At 41.9% G+C, this 23,045-nt stretch overlaps 2 protein-coding genes across 3 annotated transcripts; both read left to right on the top strand.

The window, feature by feature from the left end:
* Positions 1-123: 123 nt before the first annotated feature.
* setdb1b (SET domain bifurcated histone lysine methyltransferase 1b) lies at positions 124-13,390 on the top strand. 2 transcript variants are annotated; one of them, XM_004541217.5, is made up of 25 exons: positions 124-331; positions 1,906-2,109; positions 2,225-2,388; positions 2,482-2,525; positions 3,087-3,213; positions 3,297-3,464; positions 3,557-3,758; positions 3,843-3,916; positions 4,020-4,210; positions 5,020-5,149; positions 5,236-5,422; positions 6,772-6,885; positions 6,985-7,288; positions 7,387-7,648; positions 8,603-8,693; positions 8,801-8,917; positions 9,058-9,227; positions 9,312-9,536; positions 9,625-9,795; positions 10,830-10,960; positions 11,131-11,150; positions 11,283-11,401; positions 11,576-11,826; positions 11,926-12,014; positions 13,018-13,390. In XM_004541217.5, exons 1-25 carry the CDS (start codon positions 315-317, stop codon positions 13,133-13,135), a joined length of 3,690 nt encoding a protein of 1,229 aa, XP_004541274.1. In that variant the 5' UTR covers positions 124-314; the 3' UTR covers positions 13,136-13,390. The 2 variants fall into 2 exon arrangements, with proteins under 2 accessions (XP_004541274.1, XP_004541275.1); XM_004541218.4 differs by lacking the exon at positions 124-331 and adding an exon at positions 364-581.
* A 52-nt stretch (positions 13,391-13,442) lies between these two features.
* On the top strand, positions 13,443-22,889 carry LOC101465898 (meiotic recombination protein REC8 homolog). The gene is made up of 17 exons (XM_076889645.1): positions 13,443-13,730; positions 16,091-16,159; positions 16,235-16,377; positions 16,454-16,529; positions 16,619-16,739; positions 16,838-16,913; positions 17,904-17,971; positions 18,044-18,122; positions 18,214-18,337; positions 18,420-18,597; positions 19,937-20,138; positions 20,513-20,664; positions 20,789-20,831; positions 21,717-21,795; positions 21,888-21,977; positions 22,075-22,184; positions 22,469-22,889. Exons 1-17 carry the CDS (start codon positions 13,675-13,677, stop codon positions 22,570-22,572), a joined length of 1,770 nt encoding a protein of 589 aa, XP_076745760.1. The 5' UTR covers positions 13,443-13,674; the 3' UTR covers positions 22,573-22,889.
* The last annotated feature ends 156 nt before the right edge of the window (positions 22,890-23,045 follow it).

Genomic DNA, 23,045 nt, shown 5'->3' on the forward strand with positions numbered 1-23,045 from the left:
TGGAAATGTCTGTATTTATGTAAAGAGAAACACAAAAACCAGGCAACGATTGAAAATATAACTGTTGTCCTAAATAAATCCGTTCTTTGTTTCATATTTTTATGGGATCTTGGAGGAGGGATATCTCTCTGCGTCCCGTGTGCCGGACTGCACTTTTCTTAAACCTGGGTAACCCGTTTGGGCGGGTTTGACCCGAACGTATCAAGCGAGCTAACACCGCCTACCTCGGTTTCCCTGACAAACAAAGCATGCACTCCCCATTGTAGCTAGCCGGTAGCATTGGCTAGTTAGCCAAATATTTGGGAGCCAAGAGGATGGAAACCGTTGAAGGGTGAGTCCTGTTTCTGAGAGAAATTTTACACGTAGGCGCAGGCGTTTCTTTGACTGCAGCTTCACGGCACGCAAGTTTGTTGGTTTTTCCAGTCGCAGGCTTCACTTATTCAGCAGATGAGACATTTTCTATGCTAGGCTAACGAGCTAGCCTGCGCTCCCGTGTGTCCTGCTCTTGTGTGGCTTCTCTCAGCTCCTCTGCAACTGAATAAAACGCAAATGCAGTTTTGACGGTCAGCAGCAAGGCTAGGGTAAAACTGGAAATAATTGAAATCATTTAAGTGGATTTTTAATTCAGTGCATCTCCCTGCATGCTATCCAGTAGCAGCTTAGTGTATTCACTTATGCAGCTGCTGTATAATCATTTAAACTGGCGATTAAACATTTAACTTTAAAATAATTACATGTGCTATTACTACAAACTGCTTCTTTCTTTGCTGCTTTTATCCGAACAGTAGGTTCTAATTTGAAGTAGCATATAAACAAAGCCAGCCGTGACATGTTATAGTCGCATTTTCAACTCATGTGAGCATGCCCAGCATCAACTGCACCGTCAAATCAGTTTTAAAATTTGCTTCTCGCTGATGTTTTTAATTGTTCTGTCTTCGCCACAGAGGAACATGTAGGCTTCTGTATGCTAAGGTGAAGCGAATGCTGCAAACATGCACTGCACAAGCATGCACACCAGCTCATATCTGCAGAAAACAGCATTTATGTTACCTGGAGTTATGAGCTTTGGCTGTGATTTCAGCTCCATTAGCTTATAGCTTACATGTGTATCCTTATCAGACACTTCCTCACAATCCAACAAACTTTCCTGGTCAGTCTGAATTGGAGCCAACACTTTACAGTAGGCAAAGTTTCTCTCAGAAGGATCTCAGGTTTCCAGGTGTCTCTTTAACTTCCTCGGTACCGTGTTGACTGTTGGAGTAGTTCCTCTTGACAGTTTGTGTGTATGTGGTTTTCTCCACACAAGAGGATGATCAGTTTCACCTCCTCACAGTGTTATTCTCTTCTGTATCAAGTTTAAGGTGTCAGTCAGGGCCTTTGGTGTGTAGTAACACAGTGAATTTAAATTTCATTCATGACTTTCTGTGCAGTTACAGTATTACTGTTTGGTTGACACAAATTTCCCAGGCACAGCTGGACTCGCCTCAAAGAGCACCTGAGTGCTGATAGAGACGGAGGATCAGAGATGCACTGGTGGTTACTGTTTGTGTGTGTGTTGATGTGATAAATGTGGTACTTTATAGGCGTGATCATGAAAAACAGCACATTACAAACTCAGTAATGTAATAGTTACATATGGAAACTCAATTTTTGTTGCACAAGTAAATGATTAACTACACATAAGCGAATTTCCTCAGTATTTGTTATGTGTCATGTGTCTGAAAGAAAAAAAGCAACATATCAGCTGAAATATCAGAATATTCTAGTTTTTATCACCAAATATCAATGTCAGTCTTGAAAAATCCTACGTTGTGTGCGAGAGAACGTTAACGGGCAAATGTAAAGGAATCTTTGGAAGAAGGAGTAATAAATACACACCGACATGTTTCTGTGCTCCTTTCTCAGAATGGAGGTGGACGGCTGGGACTCCAGTCTGGAGGAAGAGTTGGGTGTTTCTTTGGACGAGCTGAAGAAATGGATTGAAGAAGCTGTGGAGAAGAGCGAGATTGTGCAGAAGAAAAAGACTCAGTTGTCAGAACTGAAGGAATGGGTGGAGCAGAAAGAGGAGGAGGAGGCTCGGACAGAGAAGCTTCTCCGTGATGCCAACCAGTGAGCGGGAATTAAGATATTTCTTTTATTTTCATCAAACGCTGTGTCTTTATTGGTCTACAAACGAACTCTTCTACACTTTCCGCTCACTTCTTTCCTCCCTCCTCTTCCTCAGGTCTGTACTGGAGTGTGAGAAACTGGTGAAGGCAACTTACCGAAAGAACGGCCTCGTCTACCGAGAGAGCAGCTCGGAGGACGAGGGAGGCGGAGCCATGTTGTCCTCTGAAGTCATCGAGATAGACGATGACGACGACGATGACGTTATTGCTGTTGGCTGTTGTAAGTCGGGCTGTTTAGTTATGAATATGCATGTATGTAATGGAGTGATTATGCCTAATAATTATTTGTTTTTCTTCCATCCTTCATTTTCAGTGGTTCCGCCGAAGAAGCCTCTAACTCCAGTCAAAGATCCAGTGGTGAGAGCATTGCTGTATTGATCTGTTATATCTGTCTGTTTGAGGAGAGTTGATCGGTTGAATTATTTTCATTTTGCTGATTGATAGCTCTTAGCTGGTTCAGTTTTTCCTGACATCTAACAAATGGATTGGTGGACGTGACCAATAAAGCCTCTGAGAAAAGCAAAACACTGTCTCTCTTGCTGGATTTAATCCAGATTAACCGAAACAATTTCCTTCATAGCTTGTCACTAATTTTTTATTTTATAACTAGAAAAAGAGCTTCTAGGACAGCCTGTCTGATCTGTCATTAGGCAAGAGGTAGAGTACACCTCGGACAGGACCAGAGATTTTCCTGCATGTGAACAACTTTGGGAAAAGAAAATCACCTGGACAGTGGTTAAAAAAAAATATAGTTCCACATATTAAGTGGAGTTTTAGCCAGACTTAAAATACATTTTTGTTTATCAAACTGACAAGAAAAAAACTTTTCCTTCAATAGACATTACCAGTCGTGCTCACACGCACCATCCCCCAAAGCCCCATTTTAAGCTAAAGTGTCTTTTTTATTTCTAATGCCAGGTAAAGGAAACTTCCACAGTGCTGCAGAAAACCTCCCAGCAGGTGCAGAAATTGGTCCAAATGGTCAGCAAGCCACCACTCAGTGCGGCATTGCTCCGTTCCCCAGTACCGCCCTCAACTCAGTCAGGTAAACACACTGAAGTGCTGCTGCGTTCTTCAGGCTTTTGTTGAAATACTGATTCTAATGTGTTTTGCTCTTCTGCCCTTTAGGTAGCCACAGCTCACCACCTGCCGTGTTTATATCTCAAGCATCTCAGTCTGCAGGCCAACCAAACCCCAAAATGCCAGAAGATGAGCTCAGAATCTGGATGAGCATTCTGGGAAAGAAGCGCACCAAGACGTGGCACAAAGGCACCCTCGTTGCTATCAACCCAGTTGGTGTGTTATCATTTTCCTTTTCTGCCAGGTTCTTACTCCATGGGCTGTGTCTGCTTTGTCTTTAATGCTCCACACCCTCTGTCTGTCTTCAGGAAATGGTACATTCAAGTATAAAGTCAAGTTTGATAAAGGCAAGAGTCTGCTGTCTGGAAATCATGTGGCTTTTGACTATAACCCTACCCTGGAGAGTCTGTACGTTGGTGCTCGTGTAGTCGCCAAGTATAAGGATGGAAACCTGGTGTGGCTCTATGCTGGAATAGTAGCAGAGATGCCCAACAACAAGAACCGCATGAGGTGGGTTAGATGGTCAAAAATCTGAAGAGCTGTGGGGTGCTGATTGCCTGGGTTTCTTTATAAAGGCCTTTGCACATGTTTCAGGTTTCTGATCTTCTTTGATGATGGGTATGCTTCATATGTGACGCTGCCTGAGCTCTACCCAGTTTGCCGACCATGTAAGAGCCCTTCTCTCAAATTTTTTTGTTTATCTAAAAGAGAAAATAAGTAGCACTTACTGGAATATTTGATTTTTAAGAGTTTTTGTTCTGGTTTTTACAGTAAGGCATACTTGGGAGGACATAGAGGATGCATCATGTCGAGATTTTATCGAGGAATACATAACTGCATATCCCAGCAGGCCAATGGTTCTCCTAAAGGTTGGCCAGATAATCAAGACAGAGTGGGAGGGAACGTGGTGGAAGAGCAAAGTGGAGGAGGTGGATGGCAGCTTGGTGAAGATCCTCTTCTTGGTATGTTTGCACTATAAATAGCACTGATTTAGTCAATGATCAATCAATCTTTATTCCTGACTCGTAGTCAATGGAAACAATAAGTCACACAGCACAGAAACTAGATAAAAAAACAAATGCATCCAAATTCTCTCACATCTCACTTGCAATGACCCATCTCTGCATTAAAAAATCTATATACTTTACTACCCTACTTAATTTACCTAAGAGGATGTTTGCTTGTGCATAGTGCAAAGTCGCCTGTAAATCATACTTGCCAGAGCAATATAGGCTGGCACAGGCCTAATTCTATGATAGCGGAGAGTTTTCTCCAAAGAGCCATTTATGAGCAATATTTGGCCAAAACAAATCTGCATGGACTTGCAAAATGTAATGATGTATAAGATAAGATCAGATTAATAAAAGGGATAAATGGTTAAATCCCCCATTTAATTACTCTGCAGTGAAATATTTGAGTTTGAATTCTTCTAATTAAAACTTTGCTACTAGATAAAATGCATCAGCCTAAAACGCACACTACTTTCAATTTAATTTTGACTAAAGTTCAGCTTAGTCCGTGAGGCAGTCGGCTTCTTTTTTCTTCAGCTGCATACGGCATTCAACCTTTCAACATGTAAACGATGATAAAAATGACATTTGCTAATAATTACAAATTAATTATTGCCATTATTGTGAATAGAGGTGTATCATGGCACGCCTCCTTATGGATTTACAAATGAAAACTACACCGTTTGAGTCCTTGATTAAAAAGTCACCAGACACCTTAGCAGCTGGGAGGCTAAACTGTCTGTGTTGCCCGCTGTTGACAGGATGATAAGAGGAGTGAGTGGATCTACAGAGGCTCCACCAGGCTGGAGCCGATGTTCAATCTGAAGATGACCACAGCCAACACCCAGGAGAAGAAGCTAGCTGGCCAGCAGAGGACAAGACCTAACATGGGTAAAAACCCAAGCGTTCACCACTCACTAGCGATTTTCTGTTTGTGCTTCTTTCTAATTTGACTTGTTCCGTTTTTCTGTCTGCAGGGGCGTTGAGGAGCAAAGGCCCAGTAGTTCAGTACACCAGTGACGGGCATGTTGGAGCGTCTCCGGTCAAAGCGCCGCAGCCCTCGACCAGCCAGAGTTCACCAACAGCACAGCTTCAGCAGCGCCCACAGCCGCTGCAACCTCAACAAAGCCCTCAGCCCGCGCTTCCTCCACAGCCTCTGCCACAGTGAGTGATGCTTATAAACATGTCGGCTTTATTCGGCTCAAAAAAAGTAAAAGTTGAGGGAAATTTAGAGTTGGAGCTTCATGCCAGTTTGAATTAAAACAAGAATCTTGTAAAGTAAGTAAAACGTATAATAAGAAGCCGAGAAACTCTTAATTCATGTGAGATAACAATTCCATTTTATTAGATTTATAATATTTTACAAAGCGTTTTATTTGCTGATTGCAATGTTGCAGATTTTAATGAGGTTTTTATTTCACCAACATGATGTGACATGTTTCTAAATGAAAAGAAATGTGTGGGTGGGATTGTTACATGGTGTGACTCGCTTCCTCAGTCAGCATGGGATTAGATTTATGTATTTGTACTTGAGCTCAAAAGAGAACACAAATCTTTTTAGATTAACAGGATTATCAGCAGGTGGGCGAGGTGGTACTGTCACATCATGTCAACAAGGTTTGTGGTTTGAGCCTCCTGATTGGTCGGTGTCTTTCTGTGTGGGTTTCCTCCCAGAGATAGGGTGGAAAGAAAAACTAGAAAACAGATATAATGAACCCAAGAGAGTCCAAGATACCACCATTTAAATGACTACCATAATATAAGGATAGTAGTTATTGTTATTATTATTATTATTTTACATTATTTGAATCATTTCCTACAAAAAATAATGACCCTAATTTTATTCTCCATGGGCCAAATTTACTAAAGGGGGTAAAATGGCAAACACAATCCCCAAATTGCGCTTGTAGGTGTGGTTAGTTTTACAGATAATTTATAAAAGTTGTGCTTTTTTTGTAATTAAATTTCTCGTAAATCTGCCCTCACATCTCCATACCAAACATCATAGAGCAATCGCTGTCTGGTCAGCTATGTTCGAATACGTGTTGGGACATCATGAGTCTGGAGTTTTAAAGTGAAAGATAAAGGTTTAAAAGTTTGCAGCAAATAAATTGACCTAAAGAACAGCTGAAGGACTGATGAGCGTATGCAAACTCCCAAGAATTGCTTCTCCTCCTAAAATATTGATCAGATTTTATTAAAACTTGTTAGTAAAACACATTGAATGCCTAATGAATTTTCACCTATCCAGGTCACTTTAATCGTTTTACAGCCAGTAACCTGTGAACTGTGATGGCTTAACCTAGATGGGCTAGCTGCTTATTAAGGGATGATGTTTAAAGGTTCAGATGAGTTACACAGCTCTGCCCGTGTAACTCATCTGAACCTTTAAACATCATCCCTTAAGAAGCAGCTAATATTAAGAATCAAAGTATAGAAATGCAGAGGGGTTGGATTGTTTTTTCCTTTAACTGACTATTTGTGCATTTTTCCCCCTGTTCACTGACTTGAAGGAATAAACATCAGATGGCCCGAAAGAGTACTTCTCCATTTGTTCCTGGGGTGGGCGGCACACATGCCTCTAAAGTCACGCAGTCTCTTACATCCACTAACAGCAACCTCTCAGGGTGAGTTCACCTTGTGTTCATTAAACTAGCCATGTTTTTCAGCACAGAAAGCATTAACTTCACTCTCTGTCTTTTCCCTGTTTGCCTGTCAATCCACAGCGGAAGAGCGCTGAATGCCCCAAACCCTGTGGCGCCCACGTTCACACAAACGTATCAGAGACAAATGACCCCGCTGACTACAGTCCCTGCTGCTATTCCCCACGCAGTGGCCCAGGTCCCACACCAGCCGGCGTATCGCGCCCCGACCGACCGCATCTTCTATCTGGCGCACACATGTCAGCCTGCCTGTCTGAAGCGCGTCCGGCCCGCAACAACAAGCATGCACAGAGGGAAGAACCCGCTCCTCACACCTTTGCTGTATGACTTCAGACGCATGACGGGACGGCGCAAAGTCAACCGCAAGGTGATAAGGAACATCAACATGATTGACGACTTTCAAATGTATTTCTTTTTTTTTTGTATTTATAGGTAACCCTTACCTTTTGCATGTCCACTCCTCAGATGTCTTTCCACGTCATCTACAAGGCTCCGTGTGGACTTTGCTTGCGTAACATGGCCGAGATCCAGCAGTACCTCTTCCAGACGAACTGTGACTTTATATTCTTAGAGATGTTTTGCCTGGACCCCTACGTGCTCGTCGATCGTCCCTTCCAGCCACAAAGGCCCTTTTATTACATTCCAGACATCACGGCAGGAAAGGAGGATATTCCACTTTCCTGTGTCAATGAGATTGATAACAGCTCTGCTCCTGAAGTAACTTACAGTAAGAACAACACTGAAATCATAATAAAGGGACAGAGACTGTTTTTCTGTTGAGGGTGGGATTTTGGGTTTAAGGACAAATCTTTGTTTTAAATGGCAACTAACAGAGCATTTTCAGTGGTCTTGGAAAGTAGTAGGTGTACATATGAGATGATGACATATGAGCCAAGACACAACACCAACAAAGTCATTTTTAATTTGGTTATAACATCAATTTTCATTCATTATGACACCCTACATTCTCATTACAGTATACTGTTAACAGGGTTACTGAAAATCTAAGTCGAGTAAAGCACAAGTTTTCACAGAATGCATAGTGTCGTATGAAAACTTAAGTATGCACTTACTGCTCCCATAGGAGGTAAGAGCGAAAAGGCTATCACTGTTCTGATGCAGATGATCCCAAGTACAGGAACAAATCTGCAACAGAATGGCTGAAAAAGAAAAACAACAAGCAGTGATGCTGTGTCGCAGTGAAATACAGGCAAACCTCAAAGAACTGAAGCAATACTGGAAACATGAGTGGGCCAAAATTCTTCCACATAGATGTCAGGGACTGATGACGTCATAGAAAAACAAGAAGCAACAAGTTATTGCTGATAAAGGTGGTTCTAGTCGCTATTGATTCATCTGTTGTGTTAAGTTTTTCACAAAAAAGTGAACCACGATGTGAAATACACTACAGGTTAACAAAAAATGAATAAATTATGCATAATATGTGGATAAAAACCCTTTAGGAAAACTTTATGATTTCTTGTGATATTATATGATGTGATGTTCACTTTTTCGACTGTGATTTTCTTTTGAAGTCAATAACTCAGCAGCTCATACTAAGACTTAATGTGAAGAGTACTGTTAATGTGAAAATTCATTTTTAAAAATGACTCCGACACCACATTAATGCAAAGTTACTTTGTAATGACAGGCTAATAGATCATGTTGTCCTCTCTTTAAGGTAAAGAGCGTATTCCTGAAGATGGCGTGTTTATCAACACCAGTGCAGACTTCCTTGTCGGCTGCGATTGCACCGACGGCTGTCAGGACAAGTTAGTGAAGCAGCTTTTTCTTTCTTTCTCTTTTTCATATTTTTCCCACTTCTAGAGCTCTGAGGATGTGTCTTTGAGTTTTAATACCTGTTATCACATAATTACAGATCCAAATGCTCCTGCCACCAGCTGACCCTTCAGGCTACAGGTTGTACACCGGGGGGACAGATCAACCCAAACGCAGGATATTCGTACAAACGATTGGAGGAGTGCCTGCCCACAGGGTGAGACACTGAACAACAATACTGAACCCTCATTCCCCTTAGTACCTCACGAGACCATAATTACTGTTGAGTTTATTGGGCCGTCTTTCTTCAGAGGCACTTATCTCTTCTTTCTTCTTGTTACCCGTTCTCTCTCTCAGGATCTATGAGTGTAATAAAAGATGCAAATGTAACGCTCAGATGTGCACCAACCGGCTGGTGCAGCACGGCCTGCAGGTCCGTCTCCAACTCTTCAAGACCCAGAACAAAGGCTGGGGAATCAGATGTCTGGATGATGTAGCTAAAGGCTCATTTGTGTGCATTTATGCTGGTGAGGCAGCGTACTTTAAATTCAGGTGATGACTTTATTGCAAGAGGACTTAATTATTTGCCTTTTTTCCTGCCGCTTCACCAGGTAAAATCCTGACAGATGACTTTGCTGACAAAGAAGGTCTTGAGATGGGTGATGAGTATTTTGCTAACCTGGACCACATAGAGAGTGTGGAGAACTTTAAGGAGGGCTATGAGAGCGAGGCTCACTGTTCAGACAGCGAGGGAAGCGGCGTGGACGTATCCAGGATAAAAATCCAGCCCTCTGCTTTAGTGTCAGCTAACCCTGTGGGGCGACCAGCTAAGAAGAGTAAGTCTAAATCCAAACACGAGAGATCAAAGTGGTGTTGAGCTTCTTATTCTCCATATAATTTCTCACATTTCTTTTTTTCTTACAGCCCAAAGCTCGAGCTCGTCAGGCGACAGCAATGAGGATGAGGACAAAGAGTCTAAGAGTGAAGATGAAAGCGACAGTTCAGATGACACGTTTGTGAAGGACAGCTACTACAGCTCCAGCTCGGTGTGGAGGAGTTACACCACACGTGGGCAGGTCAAAGGCAACAAGGAAGGTGAGCCAGCTGCATCTTTGTAGTGTAACGGGTTTCACACAAAGGACAGTTCACATTAGATAGATGAGGAGTTTGTGTATGTGTGCTTCGTTATGAAGATTTGTCAGTGACTTAATGCTTTTTATGTTTTGGGTCTTTTTTTTTTTTCTTAGAGATGGAGTAATCAACAGTGTTTTCTTATGTTATTCTTATAATGCATACACTATACTGGCAAAAGTATTCACTCTTCTGCCGCACACATGAGCTTGAGGGACGTCCAATACCTAATCTATAGGATTTAATATTTTAATGTTGGAAGTGAGGCCTTTTCGGCCTCACTTCCTGCAGTGTTTCCTCATTAATTCTGTCAGAAAGATTTCTGTGTTGTATTCCCATGGATATGACGTAAGGCTTTAATGCGGCTGCTCGGGCCATGGAAACCCGTCCATAAAGCTCTCTACGAACTGTTCTTGAGCGAACCTGAAGGCCACATGAAGTTTGGAGGTCTGTAGTGACTGACTATGGAGAAAGTTGCGGACCTCTGCGGACTAAGAATTTCAGCATTCGCTGACCCCGCTCTGTGTTGCTGTCATTCCCAATCACTTCCGCTTTGCTATAAATCCACTAACAAGCGACTGTGGAATATTTAGTTGTGAGAAAATTTCATGAGCGGACTTGTAAAGGTATCATCTTATCACAGTACCACGCTGGAATTCAGTGAGCTCAGGAGAGCGACCCACAAATATTCCGAGAAGCAGTCTGCATGCCTAGGTGTTTGATTTTACACATCTGTGGTCATGAAAGTGATTGGTGCACCTTACTTCAAAGATTTGGATGACTGTTTGAATACTTTTGGCATTATAGTGTATGTGAGTGTAGTTTTGGTTAAGTGGGAAGTGTCCCACACAGTGGGAGTTAGGGACGACCTTTGTACGGATTGTATGAAACACATTTAAGCTTTTCGGCCTCACTTCCTGCAGTGTTTCCTCATTAATTCTGTCAGAAAGATTTCTGTGTTGTATTTTTACACTTGTCTCTCTCCTCCTCTGCCTCAGGGAGTCAAGATAGTAAAGATGGAATGAGCATCTCAGCCAGAGGAACAGATGATGACAAGCCACCATCTATGCCAGAGGAGACGGGAAAAAGCAAAGTGGCTTCCTGGCTAACGAGCCAGGGGCTTAAAAAGGTTATTAAAGACAACGTAATGTTGGAAATATACAGAATACACAGAAATAAAGCTGTAGTCCTACTTTCATCTTAGTACAGGAAAAGGCTGAATGGTAAAAGGTGGCTCTTTTTCTTCATGAACATGTTGCGTGATTATTAATAACCCTTCCTTTTCTATTTTCTTCGTAGGAACCTGGAGATAACAAGAGGTTTGTTTGGATTTCACACTAACATGCTTACACTGGTGTTTAGACCGTGTTTGCTTCCACACGTTTGTGCTTGAGCTCATTTTGCTGGAAAGCATTTCTGTTGAGATGACTTTCATTTTTTATCTCTTGCAGTCCAGTGAAGCCTGAAGTGGTGAAGAAGCAGGATGTGATGACTTTGTCTGACAGTGACGATGTTCAGACCATCAGCTCAGGATCCGATGACAACAAGGACAAAGAGAAAGCAACGCCAGGTAAAGAGTCGGTTGTCGGTTTCATTGTTTTAACTGGTCTTAACGCATTATCAGATGTAGCACTCTGATCTGTACAATGACAGTAAAGATTTATCTTAGCTTGAATTGCTTTTGTTTGTCATCACACTTATCGTAACTTTCCACTGGTTTTCTCTTTTCTTACATCTGGATCAGGTGTGACTAAAAAGCAGGTGGCTGTGAAATCTACTCGTGGCATCGCCCTGAAAAACAGCCACGGGATGATGGTAAAAACAGGCGTGCCTGGAGGTGGAGGGCCGGGAGGAGGTAAAGGAGGACAGCAGGGGCAGACGGGAGGAGGCGGAGACAACACTCCCACTAAAAACACCCGCCAGTTCTTTGATGGGGAAGAGTCCTGTTACATCATTGATGCCAAGTTGGAAGGAAACCTCGGACGTTATCTCAACGTATGAATCTGCTGCTGTGTGATCGTTTTATGTTACTTGAGCGCCGCTCTGATTACTTTCCTCTGACGTCGTCACCTCTGCTCTCTGTTTGTGTTACAGCACAGCTGCAGTCCGAACCTTTTCGTCCAGAATGTGTTTGTAGACACGCATGACTTGAGGTTTCCCTGGGTTGCCTTCTTTGCCAGCAAGTGAGTTTTGAAACAGAGGAAAAGATTATCCAAGATTTTCTGTACTTGAACATGCCTGCAAAACAGTAGAATTCTTGTCTTTATCCTTACAAATAAACTGACAGGAAGGTGTGTTTAAAGTTGAGTAAAGTTCAACATATGTGCCGTTTTATTTTAGGGGATTTCTCTCTTACAGGGCGAGAGGCCATCATCCATAACTATCTTGATGAGTTTTTTTTATTAATTATATTATTTAATCATGTCTAACACTGAGACTGCACTACTCTGAATGTTTGCTTTCTGTTAAACAGGCTGGAGTTTTGAGTGGAAAAACAGATGCTGTGTTGTTTTCTGTGTGAATGCAACCTTAGGGTGGCGCTGCTGTGTCATTGTTAGGCCTGCCATCGGATCATACAGGAATAGTTTTACAGTTGCAGAAAGGTGTTCCTATCAGCAATGGACTGGATTTATGCCACCTGCCTAAACAGCACTTGTGGCTCAGTGTGTGCAGGGAAAGAGAGAGGCATTAGACTGGGAACTCTGTAACAAGCAGTCGACCACTCTCACTATTAGTTTCAAGGCTAGAACGTACAATGAAGACTCATCTGGCCACTTCACCTTGCTCCCCTTTGCCCTTTGTAAGGTAAAAGGGCAGGTTGCTCTGCCCTTTTGCCCTTCAAAACAGCTTTAATTCTTCATGACAACGAGATGCTGGAGACATTCCTCAGAGATTCTGGTCCATATTGACATGATAGCATCACACAGTTTCTCTAATAGATCAATATCTGATGACTCAGAAGATCAGCAGTTTCTGAAACACTCAAACCAACACAGCTGGCAACAAGAACCGTGCCATGCTCAGTCTGAACATCAGCATGTTGTCTCAACTGTATCTACAAGCCTAAATGAATTGAGTTGCTGCCATGTGATTGGCTGATTAGACATTTGCGTTAATGAATATGTACCTAACAACATCTTAACGTTTTGTTCTTGCACTGACATCACCGTTTGTGTCGTCGTGCAGGAGGATCCGGGCCGGCACAGAGCTGACCTGGGACTATAACTACGAGGTGGGCAGCGTGGAGGGTAAGGTCCTGCTCTGCTGCTGCGGCTCCACCGAGTGCCGAGGAAGACTGCTGTGATCCACAGGGACCTCCATTACCTGTAGTTAAACTAAGGAACCCTCTCAACAATGTACCCCGAGTTTTTATTTGTTCTTTTTTTGGAGGGGTTTGAGTTGTGTGTTTTGTTTTGTTTTTTAATTCAAATTTTACATTTTATTACTACTGCCTTGATTTTATTGTTCCTCTACATCTCAATAAAATGTCCTCTCTGTGAAACTAACCAAAGGTCCTGAATTGAAACAAACCCTTCACAATAAAATAACTGTATTATGACCTTTTGTTCGTTTTTAATAATGTATTGATATTTTATTTAATCGAGCTTTAACATTTGTGTGCCTATTTCTCTTTAAATGTTACTTCAAGCGCTCAGAGTGACCAGCAAATCATACAAGTGTTGTCATTTCTCACAGCAGCACTGACCAACCACCTGTCTCAGAAGAATAAACAAACAACATTCATATCTCACAGTGGAGAGAATCAGCTCTGATGTAGATCGGAAGCTGTGATCTATCGGATTTTATCCGCTAATTAACTGATTTATCAAAAAATTTGCTGAAATGTTTTACTATCCCACAGTTTTAAAGCGTCACACAGGATGCTTTTCTACCATCTGGTGAGTAAAAACCTGGTTAAAATCGACACATAGATGTACTCCACAGTGCTTGCAGTAGGCTAATTAGGCCGTTTCATGTCAGCTAACATTATTGATAAGATGTTTTAAAAATCATTACGTTTAATAGGAAAATGGGTATTTTAGACTAGTTTCTAATCATAAATATACTTAAATCTGGGGGGAAAATGTTGCTAATGTGCACAAACCCCTGAAGTAAACATTCAGACTCGCTGATGGTTACGTTTTATGTTCCAGTCTTCCTTTACCCAGAGAAAACAGGGCGTTTAAGTACATTTTAAGTGGTTAAACATATTAATATTTTAGTCTATAAAAGCCTAACAGAAGCATGTTTCTGTCGACCCGTTAAAGTAATTAAATGTATGTACTTCCTCACAAGGAAAATAACCGGTGCACTGTGTGTTAGTTTTGGGGGGAGTTTATCAATTTTACATACATTTTACCAACATTTTTATGCATGTAAAACTCACATTCTGCCTCTGAGTCCATATGTATATTTAAATGTGTTAAAAAAAAAAAAAAAGATCGCACGGTGCAGGTGCAGCTGAGGTTAAGCAAACATAAACATCAAGTTTAAAGTATTTGAAGCCTTGTTTATGAAAGACGCTAGCTTTGAAGATTGAGAGATCAAAGGCTACATACATCGTAAAATGAGGGCGTTCCCATCTTTGTATTTATTCAAGGTATTTTCAGACATTTTTAAAACCGTGAAAAAAATATTATATGATAATCAAAGTCATTTCGATCAGTTTTTAGCTGAAAAGCAAATGAAACTGCATCTATTAAAGGGTAAAAAACTGGTAAATTGTTAATGTGTCAATCATTTTTCATACACAAATGTGTACTTTTTTAAAAAAAAAAAAGTACACATTTGTACATTTGTCCTAAGTACACTTAAGAATTCACTGACCTGTGCGGTGTAAAATGAAAATAAAAACAACAATGGAGTGATTTGCAAATTTTAAAACCCCCATATTTTACTCTCTGTAGAACATAGAAAACACATGAGATGTTTCGACTGAGACATTTTTAATCATGTGAAATATTAGCTCAGTTTGAATTTTTGTTAGCAACATATCTGGAAGATGCTGGACTGGAGGGGGAGACAGGTGGAGGAACATTTTGCAACTCACTTAATTGGCAGCGGAGCAGAGTAACGTAACTGAGCATTAAAACAGCATCTTAAATAGACAGACTCATCAATCTGGAAAAAAATGCATCTGCAAAATTGTGGAACAATTTCAGAGTAACATTTTGATGCATGACCATTAATCAACAGCCATGAGTATCATTCACAGAGAGTTGGAGAATGGCTGCAATCACAGAATTATAAGATGTTCGTAAGGTTTGAAGAAGTCCCTTGGATGAGTGATGAAACATTTCTCCCACTGAAAACATTACGTCCAGATGAATAGAATCAACTTTCTGGGATTTCAGAGTAATGTTTTTCAATGAAAATTGCAAAGTCTTTGAATAATTCATCATCTACAGTATATAAAATTTAAAAGATTCAGAGAATCTGGAGAAATCTCTGTGCACAAGGCGGGAACGGGCTGGAAATTAAAACTGGATGCTTGTGATCTTCTGGCCATCAGGCGGTGCTACATGAAAAACATGTGAGTCTGCCAAAAACAAATCACTGCAGGGCTCAGAAACATTTAAGTTCAACACAGTTCAGTGTGCCAGCCACAAATTATTAAAAAACATCTATGGAGCATCCTCTGGACTGAAGAGGAGAGGGACCATTCATATCAGTGCTCAGTTGAAAAGTCTGCATGTCTGATGGGAATGCTGCCATATGGCGTATGTTGCTACCTATGGAGCAACATACGCTCCCATCCAGATGAGGCTTTTTTTTCTGGGAAATCCTTGTATATTTCAGCAAGACAATGATAATGATGAGCCAGATACTGCATCTATTCCAGCAGGATGACTTCATAGTAGAAGAGTTCAGGTGCTGGACTGGCCTCCCTGCAGACCAGACCTTTCACTGACTGAAAATATTTTGAATATTTTCAAACAAGAAATGTGACAAAAGCGAAAATGCCCAAATGCAACAATGACTATCAAAGGGTGTCAAAACTATGAGAATCTATTGGTATTTTTAGCTGATACTTGCTAAGTTTTACTCTAAAAATGGAGCACAACAGCGAGTGGACGGGGAGGTGAATCGCGTGTTAATGGTACCATAAACTTTTCCCAACCACAGACTGTCTTTGGTTCTTTTCTGTCACAGTTTAAAAGATTATACATTATTTATTCGTTCTTTAGCTTTTAATCTTGATTTCCATCTTCAGTAAAATAAAACATGAGTCATCATTAATCCCCTGTGCCCATTTCAGGCTGGCAGCTACGAAAGGCATCAAGGTTCCCCGCCGGGATTTCCTGAAAATCAACGTTAGAAGCACCTGGTAAGAAGTAATTTGAGTCACTTTCTCACATTTTTAGCTTGCTTGCATATTAAAATGAAGTTAATGCTCATCCAGCGACGACATCATAAACTACGTGCTGGAGCGGGTCGCACCACCTTGTCCAGGTCTGCCCCGACCCCGATTCTCCCTCTACCTGTCCTCCCAACTTCAGTATGGTGTCGTTGTGGTCTACCACCGGCAGTGTGCTATTCTTCTGGGTAAGGAGGCATTTACACACTGAAGGAAGGAGAGACATAATTGATCCTGATGTTGATTCATTTGTTGTCCTTTCAGAGGAACTTCAGTCCATTGTGGGACAGCTGGTCAAACAGAGAACCTCACAGAAAATTGATATGGATGACCACAGCAGGTGAGAAATTATGCTCAGCATATTTACCTTCATGTTCAATCTCAAAGTAACAGCTGTTTCCTGGCACTGAGCTTCCCGTTGTTTTCCAGACCATCTCTGGTCCTGCCAGATGTCCTGACTCTGCTGGAGGAGACAGACGGAGCTCCTGACCCTTTATTTGGAGTGATGCAGCTGCAGGATGCCATGCCCAGCCCCAGTACACTAATACAGGTCGCAACTAAATAGTAGCAGTTAATAAGTGAAAGTTGAGCTGCAAATCATCTTATTAGTTCATAAACTAAGAGTTCTCTGGCTGTATTGATTCTTAGATGAGTTGGGAGTATCTGAGAGAAGCTTCTCCTGAGCATCCTGAACTGATCAGTCCAGCTGCTGCACTGGAAAACGGTAGGATGTGTTAAAGTCGCCGAATTGAAAAAGTGTACTAGTTTTCTTTCCTTTTTATGTGTCAAGTCATACTAAAAAATGACCTTAGCAGGTCTTAAAATCATTTAAATACAGCCTCAAATGAACGACACGTGTCACATTTCATCTTGTCATAATTAATTTAACAAAAAGCCTAAATGTAGAAACATTGAGCGCAAAGGTAAGTACACGACATGATTCAGCAGCTTGTTGAACCACGTTTAGCAGCAACAGCTTGAAGAAATCACTTTCCCTGTTGTGGAGGAATTTTGGCCAACTCCTCTTTACGAAGTAGTTCATGAAGGTTTGTGGGGATTTATTTGTGCGCAGCTCTCTCAAGGTCCCTTACTTACTTACTTACTTACTTACTTACATACCTAAAACCCCTCCTAGGTATAGGCTGTTGCCAAGGGTTGGTCTTTCTTAAGGACCATTTCTATTAGATTGAGTTCTGTATACAGATACACCAAAATAAGGAGCAGAAAGCTTTTTTTAATCACTATTGCATCTTATTTCATCTTTGGCACGAATATTGTTAATCAAATCAAGTTTATTTAGCAGCGCCTACTTATCTTCTTAATTCCTATAGAAGCAGGAACCTTTTGCACTTTAAGCAGATACACCTGCACTAGTTGTACAAATAATATCTGCTCACATGGCTTATTTTTCTGTAGAAATGTGTTCAGGGATGTGCAGCATGCGCACGTCCCTGCATGAGCTCACACTGCAAATCCAGCCAGACATGAGGAGCAGAAAGAAAACGACAGGTCAAAGCAGAGCGGAGCAGAGTGCCTTCAAACACTTAATTTGCAGAAAGTGATGCCTCAGAGTCAGGAAGGGTTGTGCAGCTAAATTTCACTCAGCAGAGGAGAGCACTTTAATTTAAACATGATTAGTCATAGCTTCTGCTGGCCTCTGTGGAGTTGATGCTGACTTTTATGTTAATGTGTATTCACGACTCTGTTTTCGCAGGTATAACCGTGTCTCCAGAGGCCATCACTCTGAGAGAGGCGGAGCCTGTTGGTATCCCCGTTACAGAGGTAGGGGAGTAAAAAGGAAACAGATCTTCAGTGTAATATCTCTGCTCATCATCTGCCTTATTTCACTGCTAGTTTGAGGGTGCAGAGCTGGTTGATGACCATCCAGATACTATTGACTTCCTGCTGGCACAAACAGATCACTTTCCAGAAGGTGTGTAGCAAAAAGCTTCTGTGATTTTGCATTTTCAAGAAAAGAAAAACGTAGAATGGGACATAACATACTCTATAATCTTTTCTAACAGGAGATTTGGAGATACCGGGAGAAAAGGTGGCAGCAGGGGAACAAGAAAAAGAGGTGGAACGGGAGGAACGAGAGGGCGACCTGGAGAAACACGGAGCAAAGGAGCTCACGGGATCCACTCTAGAGTAACTTAGAGACACTTATGTAAACAGAAAATACCATGACAGACAAACAGTGATCCACTTAGTGTGTTTTTACATGTGTCAGGTTGCAGCCCACTACTCTTTCCAGTGAGGAGGCTATTTTGTTGCCTCAGGAAGAGCCAGGCCTGCCCGCAGAGAAGCCCCCCTCAGACCAGCTCACTCCCGTCTCTGTGCCCGGCCTGCCTGCTCCGCCCTCTGCAGCAAAGGAACGTGAAAGGCGTCTAAGAAGTCTGGAGTTGGAGGTGCTGGCTTTTGTGGGTTTTACTTAAATGACAGAAATATTTAATGTATTTAACAAAAACAGAAAGAGCTATAAACGGTTTTGCCCTAACAGACGAACATTAAGTATCTTTACCCCTCCCACGCACACCAATCTGTAGACCCTGTGATGCTCTCATTACTGCCAGTACTATTTAAGAAGGTCAAACATGTAAGATTATATGTGCAGCTAGCAATGATAATAAATAATGAATCAAGTTTGTCCAGATTGACATGATAGCATCACTCGGTTGCTGCAGATTTGATGGCTGCACATCCACAATGTGAATCTCCTGTTTCACCACATCCCAACGGTGCTCTGTTTGACTGAGATGTAAACCCATTGTCATGTTAAAAAAAAAGGTGATTTCAGCTTTGTTATCTTGCTGGAAGCAGGATGGGCACACAGTGGTTGTAAAGTAATGGACATAGCAGCAATACTGACGTAGGCTGCGGTGTTTAGACGATGCTCAGGCTCTGAGGGGCCCAAAGCGTGCAAAAAAATATCTTCCACATTAAATCACTACTTTTCTGACCATCCCACTTTAAACCCTACGGATGGTTTTGTGGCAAAAACACCTAAATCTCTCTCTTCTTCCTCTTTCTGATGTTGAGATTGAACTTCAGCACGTCTTTTTGTTCATTATCTGTACCTACTTACCCAAACATGCTGAAATAGCTCAGTTGGGAGAGCTTTAGACTGAAGATCCCAGGTTTCAGCAGTGGAGTGCTGTCTTTAGGCAGTCCCAACCTGGAATCATAAATGCTTCCAATTCTAAATATGCAAAGTTGCTTCCATTTGATTAGATGTTTGTGTTAAAAAGAAGTTAAATGGCTGTACTTAATAAAGTGGCTTGCGTATGATACTTTGCTGAGACTGTATAGAGTCCATAGTCACCAGCTGAAATCTTTGGAATCAGTTATTCAGAGATTACAGTTCTAGTTTTAAAGGGAAAGTTACTGTTTTGCTTTGTTTAGGTCTTGAATAGGTATAGAAATGTCTTAAAACTGAGTGTGAAGCTTCCCTGAGAGCTTTCCATTCTGGTGGAAGATTAACACCAACTGGAGGAATATTTTGTAGGCTTGCTACCCCCACCCCCTTTTGAAAAATCTCCCTAACCCTCTTTTACTAAGTCATAACATAAAAACAAGACATTAGTCAAAGTCAAGTCAAAGTCAACTTTATTTGTCAATTCTGCCACATGTACAGGACATACAGAGAATAGAAATTTCGTTACTCTCAAACCCTAGATGAAATAGCAAATTAGCTACAACTTACAAATCTCTGGTCCCCTTTAGTCAATCTATTTCCCTCGCCCCCAGGATGTGGCTTCACCAGAGAAGAAAAAGAGGAAGAGGAGAAGGAGGCAGCTGATCTTCTTTGACCCGGTGACGCAGCTCTCCCAGGACGATGTGCAGCGACAGATCGACGACTCTTTGACCGAGACGAGGCGACCACTCCTCGCCCCGCTTTCCTTTCAAAGGATCCTTCCTGCTGCTGATCTCTTCAACAAGCCCTGCACCTGTCAGTATCACAGCTGCTAAAAATAGAGCGAAGCATCCTCTCGTCACCCCAGAAACATCTGTTTAAATCTCACCCCCCTTTATACCTTACTCATTAGATGGAAATCAGGTAGAGCTGTGCACTGTTGGTTTTCTAGTATGGCCATGGACTATGCTGCGAGCTCCTTTCTTTTCTAATTACAGGCTTCTAATAATCTAACTGCTAATATTTTTAATGCTGGCTCCTCTAAATTGTTGCAGTAAAAGCTTCACGTGGAACCTTGAATTCTATTTATTCCCCTCACTTCTTATATTCAGCGGCCGCTGCAGCTCTATTAATGGTGTGACTCAAGTAACCTTTTCAAAAATAAACCACGAAGCTATTTTCCCCTGCAGTCTTGCCTGAAGAGGTTCAGTTTCTATGGAGACAGAGTGCAACCGTCACACCCCTCTCGGGCTCGGACCTGCAAGTTGGGGAGCGAGGCCCCGAATCCACTGATTCTGAAAGGGAGAGAGAGCGTGAGATGCTCGAGGTTCCCGAAAGAGAGGTGTGGAAAAGCGTTTTGTTACGTGGGCAGCGATTGGCAGGGATGTCTGCAAAGGCTTTTAATGCAGGAGATGGAAAAACACTCACAGTTGTTAACTCATTACTTGTGTCTTTGCGTGAAGCAGGTCCTCAGAGAAATGGCAGAATCAGAGATGCTTGATATTTCAGGTAAGATTATCAAAGATTATCACCGGTATACAAAGATGGATGTAGATTCCAGTTCTAAAACCTAAAGCTAGTGATGAAGTCATGACCAGCAGGGGGCGACACCATAAGTTGCACTATCCTGATATCTTAGTAAACACTTTCCTGAAGGGTTTAAGATCTCAAGCACCAATTACCTTGCATGCTGCTACTGTGTGCAGTGTCGTGAATTTTAAATCACTCACCCAACCCACTCGCTAATCACACATGAGTTCAACACACCACAAATCACAAACATTCAGTTACACTCAGTTTTATTTAAAGCACCAGTTCACAACAACTGTCTCACAAGGTGCTTTATACTGTAAGCTACCCAACTTTGTTAAACAAATAAACAAGAAACACCCACAATAATCAAATGACCCGCTATGAGCAAGCACTTGGCAACAGTGGGAAGGAAAAACTCCCTTTTAACAGGAAGAAACCTCCTGCAGAACCAGGCTCCAAGCCATCCGCCACGGTTAGTAATTAGCAAGGGGCTGAGGCTTCAACATGACCTGAATAACTACTGAGTGTCATAAAAATAGTTACGTCCATCTTTGTATACAGTCTTTGAATTAAAGGTAGAAATTCACAATTTTAGGTTTAAATTAGCAGGTTTGTGTGTGTGTGTGTGTGTGTGTGTGTGTGTGTGTGTGTGTGTGTGTGTGTGTGTGTGTTTTAGCTTAACTGGATGTAACATTTTGTCCTCAGTGTGTTAGCATTGCAGATTTATTTGGCACGAGCTAAAACCTTCTGTGCATTCACATGGGGTGAGCCTGAGGTCAGAGGTCAGGTCAGGCGTGTAACACTAATGGCTTTTAAAATACGATAAGATGCATTCATTTTAAAATGCATGTATACATCCAGCCCAGGGTGCACTGCCACTGGAGGGCAGTGACCAGAGAGAGGTGTCTCGAGAGATCTCCCCCTTATATCTATCCGAAGGGTAAGTAAATATCAAAGAAGATCTCTGTGTGTGTTGATGTGCAGGTGTGTGTGTGCGAGCGATCACACTCATGTGCACCCATCATTTGGCAGGTCCACTCTCTCCAGGTCTATTTCTACACTGAGGGACATCCCAGAGGTGTCGGACGAGTTGCCTGGGAGAGTAGCCGCGGAGTCACCTCGGTAATAACCAGCAGAAAAACAGAGACGACTCTCTCTTTAGTGTCTCCCGATGTTTGAGTTCGATTTGGAGACAGGAATGTGGTTTGTTTGTTGCCAGGTTGCTGCCAGAATTGGCCGAAGGTGAAGTAGAGCCTCTGCTTTTTCAGTCCCTCTTGCCGCCCGAGGTCAACCGCAAAACTGTCAGCAATGTTTTTCAGCGGCTTCTGGGTAATCAGGCACTTTCACTTATCATCGAACTGTCATGTCACTCATGTTAAAATTGTATTAATGGTACAGCGCCAAGGCTGTGGCGGTCCCTGGCCCGTGACCTTCAGTTTATAAAGGTTGAAATAACAAACAGTGTCACTAGTGGAAGCTTTAGGAATGAACTGATGAACAAACATACTGGTGACTTGTGTACATTCATGGAAAAGTAATTTGCTTTAAAAACATGAGATCTTTTCTGTGCTTCAGTGACCGTTTATGTGTGTGTGTGTTGTGTTGGTGGGTAGCATCTTTATCTGCCAGGAAGCTGCGTGTGGAGCAGGATGAGCCTTATGGTGACATCTTCATATTTCGTGGCTCCAACTATGAAGAAATACATCTGCCTTTGTAACATGGAAGCAGCGAAGCAGCGCTGAGCCTCCTGATCGGACTCGTCCCATCTTAAAGCCAGACTGGAAACTTCGTGTTCAACAGCATCATAAATACAAAGCGGTGTTTTGTGAGAGATCATTTCACGAGAAGGGTTTAAAAAGCATTTTATCGAGCTTTTAATGCGATTAAGTGTTGTTTTTATAATTGTTCCTTAGTGCTACCAGGTTTATGAGATTTCTGATAAATATTTTAACAATTTTTATTGTTTTATCTGCAATCAAACAGAAGTGTTGTCGTTGTTGTTCTGTGCACTCAGTTGAACTGTGCTGTGTTCTGTTGAACTGCAAAATAAATGAATTTTTGTGACCTCTGTGAGTTATTTCTGTGACGAAAGTGGGCGCCGCATGCACGCAACAAAGTATATGTAGCGTGCGGAGGAGGACGGGTGTGGAAAATCATACCGCCGGGGTTAAGGAGGTGCAAGGAGGAGAG

The sequence above is a fragment of the Maylandia zebra genome, linkage group LG11, assembly GCF_041146795.1.
Source record: "Maylandia zebra isolate NMK-2024a linkage group LG11, Mzebra_GT3a, whole genome shotgun sequence".
Classification (NCBI taxonomy): Eukaryota; Metazoa; Chordata; class Actinopteri; order Cichliformes; family Cichlidae; genus Maylandia; species Maylandia zebra.